Source organism: Eleutherodactylus coqui, chromosome 12 (assembly GCF_035609145.1).
Source record: "Eleutherodactylus coqui strain aEleCoq1 chromosome 12, aEleCoq1.hap1, whole genome shotgun sequence".
NCBI lineage: Eukaryota > Metazoa > Chordata > Amphibia > Anura > Eleutherodactylidae > Eleutherodactylus > Eleutherodactylus coqui.
This window is the reverse complement of record NC_089848.1, coordinates 83,049,614-83,071,812: the sequence shown is the minus strand read 5'-3', so window position 1 is coordinate 83,071,812 and position 22,199 is coordinate 83,049,614. Positions and strand designations below refer to the sequence as shown.

General features: G+C 46.3%; 1 protein-coding gene across 1 annotated transcript in view; it reads left to right on the top strand.

Moving 5' to 3' along the window:
- Nucleotides 1–22,199, top strand: part of SCIN (scinderin) — a 97,011-nt gene that overhangs the window by 5,718 nt on the left and 69,094 nt on the right. Inside the window, exons 2-3 of the mRNA XM_066584743.1 lie at nucleotides 1,083–1,237; nucleotides 5,430–5,591. Of these exons, the coding sequence (XP_066440840.1) occupies nucleotides 1,083–1,237; nucleotides 5,430–5,591 (317 nt within the window). The remainder of the gene's footprint in view (nucleotides 1–1,082; nucleotides 1,238–5,429; nucleotides 5,592–22,199) is intronic.

Here is a 22,199-nt window from a genome sequence, read left to right as displayed (position 1 = left end):
ATGAACGACTCGTGCACAAAAACTGCACGAGGTCCCTGCATTTAAACGCAACGGTCATCGCTCAAAAGACGGCTTTGAGCGAATTTGGGTTGGGTCTAAATGGGCCTTTAGTTTTTCTGGATTGGAAAATCTGGATCGAGAAGAAACCACTAGATTTTGATTGTGTGGCCTTTGTGTAGCCAAAATTGTTCCTATGAGGGGATATATATTCCAATTAGTAACTATATTATAGTGCTGTTATTTGGGCACTGTATGGCTCTGTTATTTTAGCACTCCATGGAGATACTCTTAGCTACTTCTATTTAAGCAATGTATAAGCAATATAGTAACATGGTTTGTAAGGCTGATAAAACCCATCCATCCAGTTCTGCCTGCATTGAATCCAGAAGATCGCAAAAAAACAATGAGGTAGAAGCCAATTTTCCTCATTTTAGGGTAAAAATCCAGCAATTAGATTAATCCCTGGATCACCGACCCTTCGGAAGTAATCAGTGACTATAATATGTAATATTGTTACACTCAAGAAAGGCATCCAGGCCCTTAAGGAACTTTTTTAGTGTGTTTGCCATCATCACGTCCTCAGGCAGAGAGTTCTATAGTCTCACTGCTCTTACAGTAAAGAATCTGCAATTGAGCACTGTTACTTTAAGGGGTTTTCCAGGCACAAATGTTATGGATAGGTCATCAATAGTTGATTGGCAGGGTTCGCTGCTCGGGAACCCGCCTGATGAGCTGAGCGGGCGCGTGCTATCAGTGCCGCGGAAGCAGCAGAAAATCTACACAAAAATCTGTGTTAAATTCTACATCAAAATCCACATCCCTAGTGAGGAATTTGATGTGGATCCACAGTAGATTTTCCCCCTTCAATTGAAAGGGTTAAATCTGCTGCGGATCCATGTTAAAATCCGCAACAAGTAAAGCCGATTTTGATGTGAGTGCACACCAAAATCTGCCATGTGTGAAGGCACCCTATAAATGTAAAGACCCCAAACACCTCTGCCCTTTGTATCCATTCTGAGAAGTCTTTATATGTATATTGTAGCTTTAAGCCTTAAGAATATTCCACCTTTTTTTCTCTTTAGGGAAGGAATGCTCCCAAGATGAAAGCACCTCAGCCGCCATTTTCACTATTCAAATGGATGACTACCTTGGAGGAAAGCCTATTCAGTACCGAGAAATACAAGGATATGAATCCAATGCGTTTGTTAAATATTTCAAAGGAGGGATTAAGTATAAGGTAGAGTTAATTCAATTATTTCCACTACTTTTGACATAAAGTCGGAGATACTTGTTAAAGAAGTCAGGTCAATTGTGAGAAACCCTGGACTGCTAATATAAGGCCGATCATAATTTGATTTTTATGTCTGCAGAAGACTGTCGTTCAGTCGCTGCCATCATTTAACCGTTATCTGCCGTCACCTATGTGAAATAGTCCTCAGTCCAAGCAGATCTCCTAGGTAGACAAGCATGGGGGGAGTCTGGGGGCCTGTGCTGCCTGTATGTTGTTCCATAATATGCTATGGGGCAATGGATTATTCAACACTGGTTACCTGAGGGCAGAAGGCTCACCCACAGGGCAGCCATATGAAACAGCAACTCCTTGGGTTGCCCGCTTGCTCAAGGAGAATTTGGGGTAGAATGGTGCCAGCAATTGTGCGGGGCTGGCCTGCAGATGAGAAGACCTGGGAGGAGGATCAGATTGTACACAGAGGGCTCGCCTGGGAAAGGCAGTGGGAGGCATCCAATGGGGTAGGTAACTCCAGGGAATGCTTCTTTTCTGGCTGCTAGTGATAGGGAGTTTGGGTAGTGTTTTAATAAACGGAGTGCCAACAGAGTACGATGGCAGTTTGGGGCAGTCAGGCACTAGTTATAGAACCAGTTCTCATTTCCTGTTCCAGGCAAAGTGCTCTATGAATGCTCTTCCCAAAAATACGAAAGTGGTCAGGGGGGTCTGTCGCCTCCCCACCCTGATCTGGAGTATTATTAAACATAAAGTATAGTTACCAACAGCACAGCTTTCACGCTGTTCACAGCAAGGCAGGCAATTGCAAAGCTACTGATCAGGTTTTGATCCAAAAAAGCTACAGTGCAACCCAATATACGAACTGGAAGTGGCAGCAAGTATTTTATTACTCCGGAGGAAGAAAGAATTTTTATTGCACCACAAATGCTGCCACTTCCAGTTGGTATACTGATCTGGAGTATTAGATGCAGGAACGTCTAAGTGAATTTATTTTGAGGCTAAAAAGTGAGTATACGAGTGAACACCCACTTGCGTTTTTTGTTAACGCTGCGATATCGCTGCACTTTTTTAACGCAATTGTCAATGGGACTTCCTAATGTTAAAAACGCATCGCACAAAAATTGCAAAGCACCAACTTGCAAAGAGTTTTTAACATTAGGAAGTCCCATTGACAATCACGTAAAAAAAAGCGATATTGCAGCAGTAAAAAAGACACCAGTGGGTGGTCACCCTTAGGCCCCCTGTCCACGGGCGAGGCGGAATATCGCTAGTGATATTCCGCAGCCCAGGAGCAGGGGAGAGAACTGTCAGTTCTCTGCGGTGAGCCTATCTGACAGATAGGCTCACCGCGGCAAATCGCTGCATGCTTCGCTCTGAGTTCTGCAAGCGGAAAATCGCTATGATTCTCTGCTCGTGGACAGGAGGCTGCGCTTTCCATAGCAGCGGTGTGGAGAGCGTGCACTGTGTTATCCGTGGCCGGATTATCGCCTCGAGTAATGCAAATTCACAATTACCCATAGACAGTTTAGTAAAAAAAAACAGTATATGGTATACCATAAGGTGGAGTATAAATTGAAGATAATGCATGGGGATGCAAGAAACCTAAACAGAGCTTTAGGTCTGTGGAGAGAGTTAAGTCTGCACAGTTTCTTAATGCCCAAGGGACAGAGGTTATGGGATTGGCATTAGCTGCACCCCCTCCTCTGTGCTGTCCAAACAAAACATTACCTAAAATATAAGATCCAGTTATTTCGGACAACATAATTACAAGTGACGTGAAGACATGTCCATTGGGTATTAAAGGGTTAACAAGCACCAGTAAACAGATCATAAATATCTAGAAGTTTGAAAGGATTCATTGTTGCAACAGAAGACCAGAATGTTGGCAGATCAGGAAACTGACATTAACGGCCAAGAAGAGAACTCTGATCACATCACACTTCCCACAATCACAGATAAAGAGACTGCACTGAATACTTTTTACAGAATGGTCCTCATAGTACACACCATGTGTTTAATAGCTCCCACTACTGCTACCAGGGGCAGATTGTCATTGGTGCCCTTAGAGCTCTACTCTCTGCAAACTCAGGGGCCCTTATAGGGCTGCTGCCTGACCTCTAGGTGCAGCTACGGGTAAAGGCCCATTTACACCAGCCGACGATCGCTAAAACAACAGCAACAAAAAATTGCTAATCAGCGATCATCAATGTGCGCCCATCATGCGCTTTTGGGGCACTGCTGATCCTTAAATTCAAGCTAACTTAAAAATCGTTATTCACTCTTATCAGAAGTTCTCCGCAGGGAGTGCTGATAGCATTGTTTCCCCTTGGGGAACAAAGAATCTGAGCGCAGATAATAACTAATAGGCTTTTAACTGTGAAGGCTTCATTTGCACACCTAATTGCTCTTAAAGGGGTTGTCCAGCGGCAGCAAGTGGGTCTATACACTTCTGTATGGCCATAATAATGCACTTTGTAATGTACATTGTGCATTAATTATGAGCCATACAGAAGTTATAAAAAGTTTTATACTTACCTGCTCCGTTGCTAGCGTCCTCGTTCCCATGGAGCCGACTAATTTTTGCCCTCCGATGGCCAAATTAGCCGCGCTTGCGCAGTCCAGGTCTTCTCCTGTTCTCTATGGGGCTCCGTGTAGCTCCGTGTAGCTCCGCCCCGTCACGTGCCGATTCCAGCCAATCAGGAGGCTGGAATCGGCAATGGACCGCACAGAAGAGCTGCGGTCCACGGAGGAAGAGGATCCCGGCGGCCATCTTCACCGGTAAGTATAGAAGTCACCGGAGCGCGGGGATTAAGGTAAGCGCTCCGGTAAGCTTTCTTTAGGTCCCTGCATCGGGGTTGTCTCGCGCCGAACGGGGGGGGGGTTGAAAAAAAAAAAACCTGTTTCGGCGCGGGACAACCCCTTTAAGTAGCTGAGTAGCTACTTAATACTTTATGCAAAATGATCGCTCAAAGCTGTCACTCAAACTGTCGTTGGAGCGATCATCTGCTGGTGTAAATGGGCCTTAAGACACGGATGATGTGGTTGAAGTGCAGGCAGCAATCAGTAGTGAGATGGCACCTCTAGATACCGCTCTGCCTTGCCCAGTAAACCAATGAGCAGCAGGCTTTTACTATGTCCATGTAGTTGTAGAGAAGGGAGGATCCAAGAGAGACAACAGCCGCTGTCAGGGTTCGCCATTTACAGATAATTGCCGGGCTAAGCTTACAAGTCCAGGTGCTGCCTGGCAATTAGTAAGTGTTAGCAGCAATCATGGAATAGCGCCCTTGTTGTTAAACGGGTTGTACCACAATTCCAAGTTGTCTCCTACCCATTGGAAATGGGATAACTTGCTGATCGCTGGGGGTTTCACTGCAAAGACCCCTGCTGATCTTGAGATAGGATGAGAACCGTGTCCCCTGTCCTCCCCACTGCAGGTTTACTGCAGCCCCCAAGAGTGAGGAGGAGACTGAATGGAGTGCTGGTTTAACAACCACTGGTCGCACAAGCGCTCTAATGCACCATTCTCTTTCAATGGGCCTGCTGATGTACCCAAGCAGGATACTCTCGAGTATTTCCATCCCCCCCTATTTAAATGAATGGAGTGTTGACCGTATATGCTTGGCCAGTGCTCCATTCACAGTTATATCACTATGTGTGGAGAAGTGACCCCCCGCAGTGACAGAAAAAAAAGGGACACGGAAGTACCAGCAGTGCTTGTCTAAAGTGGAGAACCCCTTTAAGACTGATATTGGGACAATATATTAAATTGCTGTCACTTCAAGTCATGGCTGGACTAGAACCATGAAGCTAATGGACTCACCGAGTCTGAAAAATAATAACTGGCATGGAATTAGCTTTTCTCCTTTGATAGCTTCTCACTGGGATCCACTCCAGGGATATCTGTCCGCATAGGGTAAAAACAGAACTGTAATAGGAGTACAGACCTCCAATCTGCCCACAAAAAACTAAGGATCAATATATGGAAACCGAACATGTCAACTCCTTGCGCTTTCTGATGCCTACATTGGAGGACAGTCATCCATACACATTACATTGTCATCAAATCCCAGCGAGTTCCACCAAGATTTATCTAATCTGCTTGCCGATTTTCAAAAATATATAATGTATTGCTTTAAGAACTTATAACATGTGATACCTTAACATATTGCATTGTATGATCTTTCAGGCTGGTGGAGTTGCATCTGGTTTCACGCATGTCGTTACTAATGATCTCACTGCACAACGTCTATTTCATATCAAAGGGAGGAGAGTGGTGCGGGCTACGGAGGTTCCTCTTAACTGGTCCAGCTTCAACAGTGGAGACTGCTTCATTATTGATCTTGGATCTGTAAGTCAGAAGGAATTATATAATGTATTATACATTAATATGTGATATAATATTGCATGTAGTATGTACCATAATACTGTTCCCTATCTGGTAAAGTCCCCTGACCCCTTGGGTAATGTCACATCGTGACATTTTCTAGGCAGACTGTTTTTAAAGAGTGGTTTGCCATTGCCTTCCCCAGTCATCTTTTTACCCCCCAGCAAGCTGGGTACTCATTTTATCGACCTCGGAAGGATGGAAGGCTGAGTCAACTTTGACACGGCTACCTGAACCACACGGGATTGAATCTGCAACCTTCAGGTCCTGAGTGAGAGCTTAGGACAGCATTTCTGCTGCCTTAACACTCTGCGCCAAAGGAGGCTTATGTTCCCTATGTACAAGAATAGAACTACTATAATACTGCTCCCTATGTACAAGAATATAACTAGTATAATACTGCCCCCTATGTACAAGAATAGAACTACTATAATACTGCCTCCTATGTACAAGAATATAACTACTATAATACTGCCCCCTATGTACAAGAATATAACTAGCATAATACTGCCCCCTATGTACAAGAATATAACTACTATAATACTGCCCCCTATGTACAAGAATATAACTACTATAATACTGCCCCTATGTACAAGAATATAACTACTATAATACTGCCCCCTATGTACAAGAATAGAACTACTATAATACTGCCTCCTATGTAGAAGAATATAACTACTATAATACTACCCCTATGTACAAGAATAAAACTACTATAATACTGCCCCCTATGTACAAGAATATAACTACCATAATACTGCCCCCTATGTACAAGAATATAACTACTATAATACTGCCCCCTATGTACAAGAATATAACTACTATAATACTGCCCCTTATGTACAAGAATATAACTACTATAATACTGCTCCCTATGTACAAGAATATGACTACTATAAAACTGCCCCTACGTACAAGAATATAACTACTATAATACAGCCCCTATGTACAAGAATATAACTACTATAATACTGCCTCCTATGTACAAGAATATAACTACTATAATACTGCCTATATGTACAAAAATATAACTACTATAATACTGCCCATATGTACAATAATATAACTACTATAATACTGCCTCCTATGTACAACAATATAACTACTATAATACTGCCCCTATGTACAATAATATAACTACTATAATACTGCCCCCTATGTACAAGAATATAACTACTATAATACTGCCCCTATGTACAAGAAAATAACTACTATAATAGTGCCCCTATGTACAAGAATATGACTACTATAATACTGCCCCCCTATTTACAAGAATAAAACTACTATAATACTGCCCCTTATGTACAAGAATAGAACTACTATAATACTGCCTCCTATGTAGAAGAATATAACTACTATAATACTGCTCCCTATGTACAAGAATATGACTACTATAATACTGCTCCCTATTTACAAGAATAAAACTACTATAATACTGCTCCCTATGTACAAGAATATAACTACTATAATACTGCCTCCTATGTACAAGAATATAACTACTATAATACTGCCCCCTATGTACAAGAATATAACTACTATAATACTGCCCCTTATGTACAAGAATATAACTACTATAATACTGCCCCTATGTACAAGAATAAAACTACTATAATACTGCCCCCTATGTACAAGAATAAAACTACTATAATACTGTACCTATGTACAAGAATATAACTACTATAATACTGCTCCTATGTACAAGGATATAACTACTATAATACTGCCTCCATGTACAGGAATATAACTACTATAATACTGCCCCCTATGTACAAGAATATAACTACTATAATACTGCTCCCTATGTACAAGAATATACCTACTATAATACTGCTCCCTATGTACAAGAATATAACTACTATAATACTGCCCCCTATGTACAAGAATATAACTACTATAATACTACCCCTATGTACAAGAATATAACTACTATAATACTGCCCCCTATGTACAAGAATATAACTACTATAATACTGCTCCCTATGTACAAGAATATAACTACTATAATACTGCCTCCTATGTACAAGAATATACCTACTATAATACTGCCTCCTATGTACAAGAATATACCTACTATAATACTGCTCCCTATGTACAAGAATATAACTACTATAATACTGCCCCCTATGTACAAGAATATAACTACTATAATACTACCCCTATGTACAAGAATATAACTACTATAATACTGCCCCCTATGTACAAGAATATAACTACTATAATACTGCTCCTATATACAAGAATATAACTACTATAATACTGCCCCCTATGTACAAGAATATAACTACTATAATACTGTCCTCTATGTACAAGAATATAACTACTATAATACTGTGCCTACATAGATGAATTTAAATAACTACAGTATTAGATTGCCCTTAAGGTGCATTTACACTGAAAGATGATGGCTCTAAAATCGCTGAAACGACAGTTTGAATGACAGTTTTGAGCGACCATCTTTGCATAACTCTTAAGTAGCTAATTAGCTACTTACAAGGTTTCAAGAAACAAGAAGTTTCCTTCCGCGCTCTTGCTGTAGACCTTCCTATTCAGAGCAAATCAACTGTCATGGCAGACAGTATTTTTGTGTAACAAATTTGGATATCTGGAGATTCTCTATACATACTACAGGCATACTCGGACCACAGGTGCAGGCGGGGTGTCCCTGGCGATTCTACGGGAACCCCGCTGCGCACCAGGTGAGTTATTTTATTTTTAATCATATGGTGGCGCGGATCGCTGTTCTAGTTTAATTAGCTACTTAAAGAGTTAAATGCAGGCAGAGAGGGGCACCGCTGATAACTCCAAGAACAGCAGCTGTTTTGTATATGCAAACAGCTGCTTTGTTCTCCAGCTTTTAGCTGGTATCCTGCTGAGAAGTCTTAGTGGGATACCAGCTGAAAGAATGCTATCAGCGCTGCCCACTGAGAAAATCAGCGTGCGGCGCTGATAAGAGTCATTGGCGATTTCTAGCTTGCTAGAAATCAGCGATGAACGAATAGTGCGCAATGGCAGCGCGTTTAGACACAACGATTATCACTCAAAAGAGCGATAATCGTTGTGTCCAAATGGGCCTTTACACTCCCAATAGATCAGGATATGGACCTGGATGAGTAGGACCGGATTACATACACCCCCACCCGCTCTATTGTTTTCATAATGCAAATTAATTCCAACTTCTATATACTTAGCCTAGGCTGACCCTTCATTCCTTTCTCTATGCAAGTTATTATTGTAATATAATACATGAATAGGATAATGCGGTATACATGAAAGTCTAAGAACATAATACCTTCTGTAACACTGAGAGGGATATAAGAGGATGGGAATCCATGTAGTTTCTGCCCGTAGATAAACCATGCCACTATTGACTCAGGGTAGGTCATTCGTGTTGTGTTTGGCTAGGGTTTGTGCTGTAGCTTTATGTGTTTAGAGGAGTATTGGAAGGGAATCTTCTCTCTTCCTATCTCATGAGACTTTATAATCTATTATGTATATACAACTCGCTGCCCTGTTAACTTTAAACTTGATAAGACATCTTTAACCCCTTGGAGACCAGGGTGTTTCAGTCCTAAAAGGACCGGACGCTTTTTAGCGATTTTACCCATGAGGTAGTTTTATGGCCCTATTTTTTGGGGGCATGCAAAACTATTTTTGCTGTTTTTTTCCTGTCACATATGGGGCTATAGTTTTAGTACCTTTCTTCACAGAAAATGTGTTCAGTTTTTTTTATGTTAATACATATAATGCGTACAAAAAAAAGATTTTTAAAATTTTTAGTTCTTCATTTTTAATATTACTTTATTTTAATGGAAATATAATATCGGAACTAGAGATGAGCGAGCGTACTCGCTAAGGGCAAATACTCGAGTGAGTAGTGCCTTATGCGAGTACCTGCCCGCTCGTCTCAAAAGATTTGGGTGCTGGCGGGGAAGAGCTGGGAGGAACGGGGGGAGATCTCTCTCTCTCCCCCCTGCTCATTCCTACAACTCACCGCTCCCCCCGCCGGCACCCGAATCTTTTGAGACGAGCGGGCAGGTACTCACATAAGGCACTACTCACTCGAGTATTTGCCCTTAGCGAGTACGCTCGCTCATCTCTAATAGGAACAGGTTTGTCATTTCGTTTCGGACATCTTGATATATAAATTGTATAATCTCGGATTACAGGGCGGATATTGCGATGGCTTATGTTGACTTTGGTGGTGGGTTGTTCTCTATTTTATATACATGTTTTTGTTTTCTACTGTCATTTTTTTTACTTATTTTTGGTAATTTTTGTAAATGTCTGTGTTCCCGATGATGTCATATAAGCCCTCTGGGGAACATTCACACTGCATTTTTTTTTTCTTCTTCACTCTTTTCCACTTTAATAGGTGCCACATCGATAGGAGCCCCAGTTAGAGGGGAAAGGATCCCCCTAGTGTGACATTAGTACCTGTCAGAGCTGGTCAGGGGTCTGCTAAGGTCCTGCAGCTCTGACAGGGGTCACCAGCGATCTAGTGATAGCTATGTCCCATGCAGGAAATGACACGTTCAGCTTCCTGCATTCTCTCCATAGCGCTCATTGAGCACTTTGTAGCTTGTAGCTTTGTAGCTTGTGAAAAACACTTCTGCCTTCTCCTCTGGGTCCTCGGCTGTTAGAGACAGCTAACAACCAAACCTGCTCCTGCTAAATTGCAGGACCTTTAATCCTGCGCCATATTCTTATCTGCTGGGACTAAAACCCAGGACTAAGCGCCGTAAATTTATGGCGCTTATTCCTTAATGCGTTCATCTATGGATTTAAGAACTGTTTTGAGAAGTGCATATATGAGTACAGATAATCGGTCACTTTGAAGGTGGAAAAAAATCTGAAGTGATTCATTGTATTTTGTAGCATAACAAAAACACTGCATTTTAACAGGGGTGTGTAGAATTTTTATATCTACTGTATACAGGGGAAGTGGTGTTCATCATAATGAAGGGTGCTCCTAAACATGGTCTTGAGGAAGCCCTCCCATCTGTGAGGTCCATGTGACCTAACAGAACATATGGAATGAGGTTATCTGAATGGTACATGGAAGATTAGGATGAATATTTTGTATGTAATCTATTTTCCATATGTAATCCTCCAGTGATAGGTTTACTACTACAAAGGATGTCCCGGTATTTTATTGTGACTGGTTATTGCAGTAATTTATTAGCTGTGATAAGCGGGCTGAAATACAGTATACTGGTGTTAATTCTGGGCTCTATATAATACTAGAGAAGAAGATAAGAAACATTAAAGGTCTGCTTTTTTTCCTATAAGCAGCTCTATAGTCCATAGTCCAGATTGCTGCTCCCTTCTATTCACTTGCTCTTAAATGGGATTTAGTTGCAAATCACATATATTTTACTGTACTAATCCCACATTACATCCTGTATTATACCCCAGAGCTGCACTCACTATTCTGCTGGTGGAGACACTGTGTACATACATTACTTATCCTGTATTGATCCTGAGTTACATCCTGTATTATACTCCAAAGCTGCACTCACTATTCTGCTGGTGGAGTCACTGTGTACATACATAACATTACTTATCCTGTACTGATCCCGAGTTACATCCAGAATTATACTCCAGAGCTGTGCTCACTATTCTGCTGGTGGGGTCACTATGTACATACATTACATTACTTATCCTGTACTGATCCCGAGTTACATCCAGTATTATACTCCAGAGCTGTGCTCACTATTCTGCTGGTGGAGTCACTGTTTACATACATTACTTATCCTGTACTGATCCTGAGTTACATCCTGTAGATCTTTTATTATAAAAGTATGAAACATAACAATAAAAGCAAACTGTAACAATAGTAAATAATAATAATACAACCGTATACAGAGATAAGGCCCTTCACCCAGAGTCCATGGTCCACAAACAAAAGAAACCCCATGTCTGGACTCCCCTCCCCCCTGCCGCACACTCGCACACACACTCAAAGCAAAACACAATATACCTAAAAGAAGAGCATCCAGCTATCCAGAAGAGAAAACTAAAACTAAAACTCCAGGTCCAGCCGTACCGCACTGAAACCCCATCATAAACAAAATTAGGCAATAACGTAAACATAACATATATATATATACCAATAATTAACTAAATATGAAAATAAAGACCAAGCCAACCGGCATACAAAAATAACTAAAGAAATAGTTTTTCAAAATTTTTTTTTTTTTTTTTTTTTTGGGTCCCCAGTGCAGCTCGGGGGCCATGCCTGCTCCATCAGTCCGTGCCCAGAGTTCTAAAGTTCAGGACGTGCCAAGCCACACCAGGGTTTTTTTTTTTGTTTTTTTTAATATATATAAACTGTACAACACTCTGCCTGCCGCAGCCTGGGGGCCATGCCCGCTCCACCAGTCCGTGCCCAGAGTTCAATGTTCGGGACGTGCCAGGCTACGGCTCAAGGCGTGAAACCACTCCCCCCCAACCCCCCACCCAACCTAACTACCACCCAGAACGTGAATATATACATATAAAACATACAATAACCAATATACATGACATACACGATATATATTAACATAACCCGAAAGCCTAAGGTCGGCTCACCTGCAGCCCTACTTCACTCCATTTTGCCCAAATCAAAACAAAAAGCTTTATGGTGCACTCACAGCCCGCCACCGGGATTGGAGGTGATAAGCCGGGCACAGACATCACAATGTACTATCCCTTGCATTTTCTCCCTATTCTTTCCCTAATTTGCCCTAGACTGTCCTTAGTCTGCCCCTCAGTCTGACCCTTCATGGAAACCTGTCCCTGCCCTATCCCTCCTCTCTCCCTATCCTGTCCCTATTCTCTCCCTACTCTGCCCCTAGAAAATTAAGAAAAACAAACTGTCCCTAACGAAATACAAGCCCTCTCCATAGGAGAGAAGCTTTAGATGTGCCCAGCCTCTCATACTCCAAAGAACGTACCTTCACCAGGTCACCCAGGATGTTCCTACATACCGTATCCACGGGGAGGACTTTCAGCTCCGTCGAGATTAAACACCGTGCACTCCAGATGTGGAACCTGACCACTAGGCTAACTAGAAATAAAGTGCAGCGGTCCCTGCCACCAAGGCCTCTGAACGCTCCATAAGCCCACTCCGCATAGGAGAGGTGTGCCAGCTGAGGCCAGCCTATGGAGACCCCTACCCGTTGGTATACCTCTGTATTAAAGGGGCACTGAAGCAGGAAATGCTCCATGCTTTCCAGCACGTCGCTGCACTCCTGACGGGGGCAACCCCTGTCAATCAGAGGCCTGCTCTTCAAGTTACCCCTTACATACAGTCTCCCGTGAAAGCAGCGCCAAGCCAAGTCCCAAAACTTCAAGGGGACCCGGGTTGAATTCAGTAAACGTAACCCTCCCTCCAGGTCCCGACTTGGGCAGTCCTTGAGCGCCAGGGGCTTCTGGAAATGGGTCAACAGGACTCTTTCGTCGAGGAGCCTCCTCGTCAGAGTCCTGATCTCCCACATCCCCAGACCCCACCGGCGTATCACCTTCAGAACCAAGGTAGCGTAAGCCGGGAGATGTCCGTGCTGCGTGCGAAGGTCCTTCACTCGCCCTCCTGTCTCCCATTCCTGGAAGAAGGGCCGAAACCATCCCCTGCAGGAGTAGACCCACGGAGGAGCCCTCTCTTGCCAGAGGTTGCCTATGTTGATCTTAAAAAAAGTGTTTACAAGAAACACCACGGGGTTGACCATAGACAACCCCCCTAGTCTCCTCGTGCGGTATGTAACATCTCTCCTGATCAGGTTCAACCTATTCCCCCACAACATTAGGAAGAACAGGTTGTAGACCCGAGTCCAGAGAGGTTCTGGCAAAATGCATACGCTGCCCAGGTAGATGAATAACGGGAGCAGGTATGTTTTGATCAGGCTAATTCTTTCCCGAAGGGTCAAAGACCAACCCTTCCACTGATTTACCTTGTCAGTTGCACCATCCAGCCTGTCCACCCAATTTTGCATGGGGTAATCCCCCTGGCCGAATTTGATGCCAAGTACTTTTGCTGAAGTTTGGGGCACCGGAAGGGTGTCCGGGAGATCAAACGTAGGATCCCCCCTTCCTAACCAGAGACTTTCACACTTATCCCAGTTGACCATAGACCCGGAAGCTTCCGAGTAGCGGTCCACCTCCGACACCACAAACTCCGCCTCCTCTCTCGAGGACACGAAGAGCGTGACATCATCGGCGTATGCCACTGCCCTCAGGGTAGCCTCCGGCACCACCCGGTCCATCCCGACCCCTGCTATAGGTCCACAATCAACCCTCCTAAGGAAGGGATCTATCGCAAACGCATACAACAGGGGGCTTAGAGGACAGCCCTGACGGACGCCGGACCCCACCTCAAAAGGGCGGCCGGGCCAACCGTTCACCAGCGGGAAAGTCTCAGCCCCTGCATACAATGTTCGCAGCCAATCAACAAACCCCACTGGCAGGCCGTATCTCAGAAGGACGGACCAGAGGTACTCGTGATTAACCCGATCAAACGCTTTGGCCTGATCCAAGGACAGCAGGTACCCCTCCCAGTGACCAGCCCTACCCTGCTCCACTGCCTCCCGGACACCGAGAACAGCGCTAAAGGTGCTACGGCCTGGAACAGAGCAATGCTGCGCCCCCGAGAGGAGCCGGGGTGCAAACTTGACCAGCCGATTAAACAGCACTTTTGCCAGAACCTTCCTGTCCGTATTGAGAAGCGCTATGGGACGCCAGTTCTCAATACGGCTCGAGTCTTTACCTTTTGACAGAATGATCAAGGCCGACCTCCTCATTGACTTTGGCAGAGTGCCCGAGGAAAGACACTCATTTAATACCTCCGTCAAGAGGGGACTCAAGAGGTCCCTGAAGGTCTTATAATACTCGGATGTTAATCCATCCGGACCTGGCGACTTTTTGGGCCGGAGCCCATCAATCGCCAGTCTAACTTCCTCTTCTCTGATCTCTTCTGTCAAAACGCCAAGAGAGGTGTCTACCCCTGGCCCAGGGACAGCTTCAGCCAGGAAAGCCGACATCACTTCCGAATCTAGATCCCTCTTTCCCAAGAGTTGCGAGTAGTAGGATCTGACGACCTCCAGAATCCCTGATCTGGATCGATTCAGGGACCCCGTACTGTCAATCAGTCCAGTGACCACTTTACTATTCACTGACATCCTACAGTTTCTGTAAGGGTCGGGCGAGCGGTACTTCCCGAAATCCCTCTCAAAAACCAAGGATGCGTGTCTGTCATACTGGCACGTCTTGAGTAAAGATTTCACTCTGGAGATCTCCTCGCGGCTACCTCCAGTCGAAACGAGATGTTCGAGTTTCCTCCTCAGGCCGTTGTACAGGCGGTACCTGTCCAGGCATCTGAGGTTGGAGAGCTCACGGAAGAACCTCGCCGCCCTCCTCTTGAACATCTCCCACCACTCTGACTTACTGCTACAGAGATCCAGTAATGGTACCTGGCTCTGCAGAAAATCCTCAAAGGACTGTCTTATCTCTGCTTCCTCCAGGAGTGATGAATTCAGTCTCCACAAACCTCTACCCATCCGGGGGGTCTCTGCAACATTCAGAGAAAACAATATTAGACAGTGATCGGAGAATTCCACCTCAACAACGGACACTGGTGAAGAGATGGCTTCCTCCTTCAAATAAAACCTGTCTATTCTAGACCTGCTCTGACCCCTATAAAAGGTGAATCCCTCGTGGCCTGGGGTGTGCCGGATGTGGACATCCACCAGGCGAGCCTCGCTAGCTATGCTATTAAGTGCGACGCTGTCAAAAGTCAACCGCCTGTCTCCAGAGCCTCCCCTATCGCGGGCTCTTGTGACTGCATTAAAGTCACCTCCAAAGACAACTTGGCGGCTGGTAAAAAGGTAGGGCTTGATCCTCATAAAGAGACTCTTCCTGTCCTTTTTTGACTGGGGACCGTAGATGTTTACAAGTCTCAATTCTTGTCCCTTCATGAGGACATCTAAGATCAGGCACCTTCCCATTTCTAATTCAATAACTCGTCGGCATTCGACCGCTGCGGTAAAAAGGACTGCCACTCCGCTATACGGCTCGGCCGCAAGAGACCAGTAGGAAGGGCCTGACCTCCACTCCCTTTTTGCCTTATGTATGGCTGCCAAATCGGACAGCCTGGTCTCCTGCAAGAATAAAATGTCGGCTTCAACGCGGCCGAGAAAATCAAAGGCCGCAAATCTAGCCGTATCCGACTTAATGCTGGCAACGTTAATTGATGCCAGAGTCAGCGGAGTGGGTGCCGCCATCATGAGTGATTAAATTAGATGGCTTTCTTCCTCACACCCGCTTCTTCGGGGTCAGAGGAAAGCCCCTTGCTTCTTTTTTTGGACACAGATGTGTCCATAGCAGGGGATCCCCCGACCCCATCGTCCTTGTTTCCAGGCTCCAGAGTAGCCCCCTCCCCGGAAGGAACTATGCCTCCACGAGTAGGAGACTCAGCGCCCCCTGTTGACCCTTTCTTTGCCCCAGGCACCTTGCCCTTCGCTTCCCCCTCAGAGGAGGAAGAGATGTCTTGAAGGGCCCGGTACCTGTTGGAGAGTCCAACTGGAGGCGAGCTGGCTTCTCCTTCCAGTACTTTGCCAGGGGTGGGAGAAGATCTTGAATCCCCCCTTCACTTTCTCCTAGTGGCACCTAGCTTACGCCGTTTCTCTAACCACCTCTTTCCTTCCTCATCCACACTCTCATAGTGGGAGGAATCTGAAGAGTTGGTATTTCTCTCCTCCCTCTGGATCCTCCTGTCCTCTTCATCCACTTCGCTGTCCCTCAAGGCCTCAGCTGCACAATTTGCTTCAGGAACAGGGGCCACCATTGACCCACCTGCTGTGGGCGCTCCTGTCAGCTCCCTGCTCCGTCTGCGTTTGTCCTGACGCCTCTGCTCAGCAGGCGTCTTTTGCCGGTTCTTCCCTGGCTCCTGAGCTCCTCCACCTCTGCTAGTCCCCTCACCCCCGGAGGCCGCACCATGGCCCCCATCCGTAGGGGCTGACACCGCATTGGCAAAGGAGCGTGGACAGCGACTGAATGGGTGACCGAGATCACCACACAGGTTACACCTAATCTCCGCACAGGAGGCGGCTAGATGACCCAGACCCCCACACAGAGCGCACTTCAAGGTCTTACAAGCGGCGCTCAAGTGTGAGGGGTCGCCGCACCTGTGGCAGAGCTTCGGCTGCCCCTGGTAAAAGGCCAGGATACGATCCCTGCCGAGGAAGGCTGCAGATGGAATGTGTGCCACTGAGTTACCTGAACGCTTCAGCTTGACCATAAATGTCCAGGCCCCGGACCATATGCCGTGCTCATCCCTGTTCTTTCTGGGCATGTCTGTCACCTCTCCGTATCGACCGAGCCACGTCATTATATCAAAACAAGAAAGTGACTCGTTACGAGTCAAAACGGTCACCTTCTTGACTTCGTTCTGGCGAGACACCACCTGGACGGCAAAGTCTCGCCAGCCAGGCTCGCTTTTCATCAGCTCGTAATTCCCCCAGAAGAGTTCTAGACCCTCTGGGCGAACGAAGCTGATGTCAAACTCAGACGTGCCGAAGGGATGGATCAGGGCAAAGATGTCAACCGCCCTGAAGCCCATCTTCAGTAGAAGCTCCACTACCCTCGCCCTCGGGGGGCATGTATCATTGCCCCTCCAACGGAGACGGACCACATTCCTACGACCTGCGTCCTGCCCGGGTGTTGGTAGGGACCATACGGTCTCCCCCCTTTGCTCTCGGAAGGCTCCTAAGCCGTGTCTCTCTGTCCAAAGAGATAGGTTCACCTCTCTTCCTCCAACTGTGATTGAACTCTCCCCCTTCCGTAGAGCCCCCAGGAGGCGCTGTTGCAATACGCCCTCTCTAGAGCCTGGAGACAAGGAGGACCCTTCCCCTCCAGCGGCGACACTGGCATAACTCCTACCAGCTGTCGTCGCCGCCGGAGGGGCGACTGGAACCTGTGATGTGCCCTGACTATCCCCAGAACCTGTGCCTATATTTACAGTAGGTTCCCCTGTGCTGAGAACAGTAGCTTCAGCCCGTACCTCCGAGTGCGTCGGAGCATCAGACTCGCGGGCTGCACCAGACACATCCACACCTTTCATACCAAGACCTTTCATTCCAAGACCCTCTGGACCGGACTTGGGGTTAGAAGCAGCTTTTTTATTTTGGGCCTTGGTAGACCTGGGGGGTGGCACTGCTGCCCCATCTTGCGCAGCTGCAACCACCGTAATGACCCCCCCATGGTCAGCACTCTGCATTCCGGCAGTATTAACATTTTTATTTTTGCTTTTTCCTTTACATTTGCCAGCAGCCTCCACATCACTGGGTGCCTGGGACCTAGGCTGGGACCTAGACTGAGGGACCCCTGTAGACCGACCTGTCGCACGGGGGACCCCCGATCCCGCAGCACCCTCCGCATCACTGGCCTTACTGGCGCTGGCAGTTCCGCCACTGCCAAACTCTTTTGCCACCTTGCCTTGTCCTGTGCTGGCCGCCCTGCTGGCTGTTTCTGTCACTGCACTAACTGAAACAGGGACAGGGGACCTGGCCAGTTTAACTCCTTTATCCCTGTTCCCATGTTCAAAACCCACTGCAGAGTCAGAAACCGGGGTTCTCAGGGTGGGGGTGCCCTGATCCGACTTTGCAGCCAAACCAGCGCCCCCCGTCACATACACAAATTTCTCCTGCACCAAATTCTTTTTTTTTCCTTTTTTCGCCTTGATTTTCACTTCCTCCTCTGGTAAATCATCACCAAACTTAAGGCTGCTCATATTAGGGGGGGATTCCAACAGCCTTATCTGCTGCATTATTAAAGCGCCCCCATCGCTTTTATCTTCTTCTGGATCAGAATCCCCGGAGGTTAGAGGCAGCGCAACCTGCTCCGGCCGGAGGCTGCTGGTGGTTGTAGTGCCACTCTGGGTCTGCTCTCCTGAGCAGACAGGCTGCTCCCTCAGACTGTCCTGGTAGGTGTCCTCCTCAGAACAGTCACCACTGCTGTCTCCATCGCTGGAGTGATCAGCCTCCTTGTGACCGCTGTGTCCTGACGCCATCTTGGAGAACCTATCACTGTTTATTAATTTTTCCCTAAAGGGACCACTTTGCTCAAGAATCCTGTCCCTCTCTTCCTTGCACCTTTGTATGCAGTCTTTACAGTCCTGTATGGACTTGCTGATTGCATCTCTTTTTCCTTTAGCGCCGGTCTGGTCCTTCAGTGACCTGGCCGACCGCAGCTTCTCCTTCTGCAGGAGGATTTCTCTCCCCGCTCGCTCATAATCCGCCATGCTGGTGGCCAGACGGGAGGCCAGCTCTACCACAGACTCCCCTTTCCGACGATCACTCCACTGTGGCTTACCTTCTTTGCTGAGCGTTTGGCTGCGAGTCTGACTGCGGGTCATCATCTCGCTTCCGGCGCTGTCAGATGCGGCTGCACCAACCTGCTGGGCCATGTCACTGCGCCTGCGACCCGGACCCTCTCTCTTCGCAGCTTTACTAGCTGCTCCGGCTTTCCTGGTTGTTGCTGCTGAAACCACGTATGCCGCCAGCGCCGCTGATGGTGTTGTCGCTGCCTTCTCAGCACTCCCCCCCCTCCGACCGAAGCCGGGTGGGGGGGAATTGCGGGACTCCATAGAACAAGAAGCCCAGCTACGTGCTCTGATCCTGGGCTCCAAAACAGGCTTCCAGCTGGGACTGCAACCACACCCTGGTTCTCTGAGGAGCTCCAACAAACCACACCTTACTCCAGAGATGCACTCACTATTCTGCTGGTGGAGTCACTGTGTACATACATTACTTATCCTGTACTGATCCTGAGTTACATCCAGTATTATACCCCAGAGCTGCACTCGCTATTCTGCTGGTGGAGTCACTGTTTTACATACATTACTTATCCTGTACTGCTCCTGAGTTACATTGTGTATTATAACCAGAGCTGCACTCACACTGGCTCAGGAGACCCCATTTCCCAACAGCACGTCCCCCGCCTCGAAACCAACTGGCTAGGTAGACCCACACTCACCAATTGGCCTCTAGTCGCCTACCTCCTGATACCGAGGCCCGCTAGCCCTACACGGGCTAGCCACTCCACCCATCATGGCAGGGCACCACCCTGTCAAAACACATGGCAACAAATCCACCAAATAACTCTTATAACGAAAAGGGGGGGGGGGAGGTAGCTCTCAAGCCCCTGCCTTCATCACCCCAACCCAATATGCAGGCTCCCCAGGACCCCCCCCCCCCCCCCTTTAACGCTGCCAAGACAATCGAGCTAACTACCCAACGCAAAACAAAAAAGAGGGCGGGCAGGTGGGACTTTTTACTCCTTTCCAGCTTCTTCTCCGTCTTCTTCCTGTGGTAAAATGGCTCCCTCTGCCTGACACATGACCTTTTCCAACCATCTCCACCCAAGCCCCCGACCCCTTTCCTACCCTCCCCTTTTCCAGAAAGATCTCAACTGGTATTAACCCCTTCACTCCCCCTTAACCCTGCCATGCCTGCCTCCTCCTACAGCCTTCCAGGCTCCGGCATTACTGTTTCTTTCAGTATTCTATCTGTGTAATTCATCTTACAGACAGTATAGTGTCTAATACAGTTGTTATCTCTCCGATGACCATAATTAGTGACCTTAATGTACACTCTGAAGAGATAGGTCAGAATGGCCCACTGATTCTATTGGAGAGTGTATTGAGCATGCTCTGTGTCATGTGCTGGGAGAGGGAGGTGGGGCTGAGCTGTTCCCATTGCCTATTGTCAATGGAGTGATCTCACTATTGGGGCAACTACCTATTGGGAGAATGGGGTCTTGTGACCCCACTTGTGTTCAGCAAAATGACTTATGGCAGAAGAAAAGGGAGTAACAAAGCCACAGAGCAGGTCCAGCATATGTGCCAGTCTATTAAAGTCTATGGAAGTTATGGGAGCATCTGAGTCAATATATGGCTGCACTTCCATTCCCATAATCCACCTTTACTCACAAGTATCTCATTCACTATTGCTCCTCACAAATATTTATGTTATTACCACTGTCCTAAGTTGCAGAAATATGAATAAGTGCATTTATCCGGCTGTGTTTTGTAAACCTTGTGCCAACTTCATAAGATGTATTCTCGTAACATGACAGCCATTGTTTTCTCTGTCTATGTAATCAAATACAATTATTATCTGTTCCTTGTGCCAGGAAGGTCACCTTAGATAAACATTAGGTTAGAGCTGACATTTCACTGCTGGAGCTAAGGTAGGCATTGTGTGCATACAGAGTGCAAACGAAGTGTAGAGGAAATATCGAGTCAACTGGAGATATCAAATGTGTAGGGTCGGAGACAATAAATCTATGCTTTAAGGCTCATTTACACGCTAAGACAATCTTTCAAATGATTGAAAGATTGACAGTTTTAGCATCATTTTGCATAAAGTACTAAAGGGCACTAATGCCTATTAGTACTTTATCAGCTTTATTTGCGCACAAATGAGCCTCCAGGACCTGCTTGCAGAACTCAACAGGTGATCTGACCTCTGCAATCAGCTCCTTTGTTCTCGCACGGGCTGATGGCATGAATACAATGTAATCGGTTCACTTAAAATCTATCGTTCAGCGGCTGAAAGACTGAGCAAATGCATTACATTTGAATGTATTTCGCTCATCTTTCAAAAGACTGCAGGATGTTCTCCTTGCGACATGTTTATACTATATAAATAGAATAATAGAATGTGGAATGTGTCAATAGCTGTTTGCACAGCTGGGCGTGTGTTTAAACACACACCCAGTCTGCAAACAACTCCTAGAGGCCCTTTTACATGCAAATGAAGTTGATAAAGGCCGCCTGGTAGACGGCCGGGTCGGATTCTGCTGCGAGAATTCTTGCAGCGAGATGCAGACCCGTGCCCCTGCAGAGGCTTGCAGCTCACCCAAAGCTCTCTGAAGCTCTGTGCAGTGTCGGCTGCCGCCCAGCCGGCGCCTACGCACAGCGGAACCGGCGGCTCTTCACTGACATTTCTGTGCGGGCCTCTGCGAGACCCGCACAGAAATAGAACATGCCGCGATTTGTTTTCCACATATAATTTCATGCAGACAAATCGCGGCCGTCTGCCGAGGATTGCGTTTTCTAATGCAATCCTATGGCAGTGGCCATGGGCGAAAATTCTGTGGGAAATCCCATTGTAGAATTTCCGCCCGTGTGCAGGGGGCCAAAGTTTTAATGGCCATTAACACTGTATGCAAATAGATCACTAAATCTTTCAATCTTTCATTCGTTCGAAAGATTATAATATCTTTGTGTATAAAGGCCCATTTACACTGAAAGATAATTGCTCAAAATTCGCTCAAACGGCAGTTTGAGAGACAGTTTTGAGCGATCCCTTAGCATAAACTCTTAAGTAGCTAATTAGCTACTTAAGAGTTTATTAGCGTGTAAATGAAGGCTCTTGCTGTATGCAGATAACAGCAGGAGCGCTATTATCTGCAAACAGCTGCTTTGTTATCCTAGCTGTCAGCGGTATACCACTAAGAACTTTAAGTGGGATACCAGCTGAAAAAACTATCAGCCGTATACCGCTGAAAACTCGGTGAACGAATGGTGCACTAAAA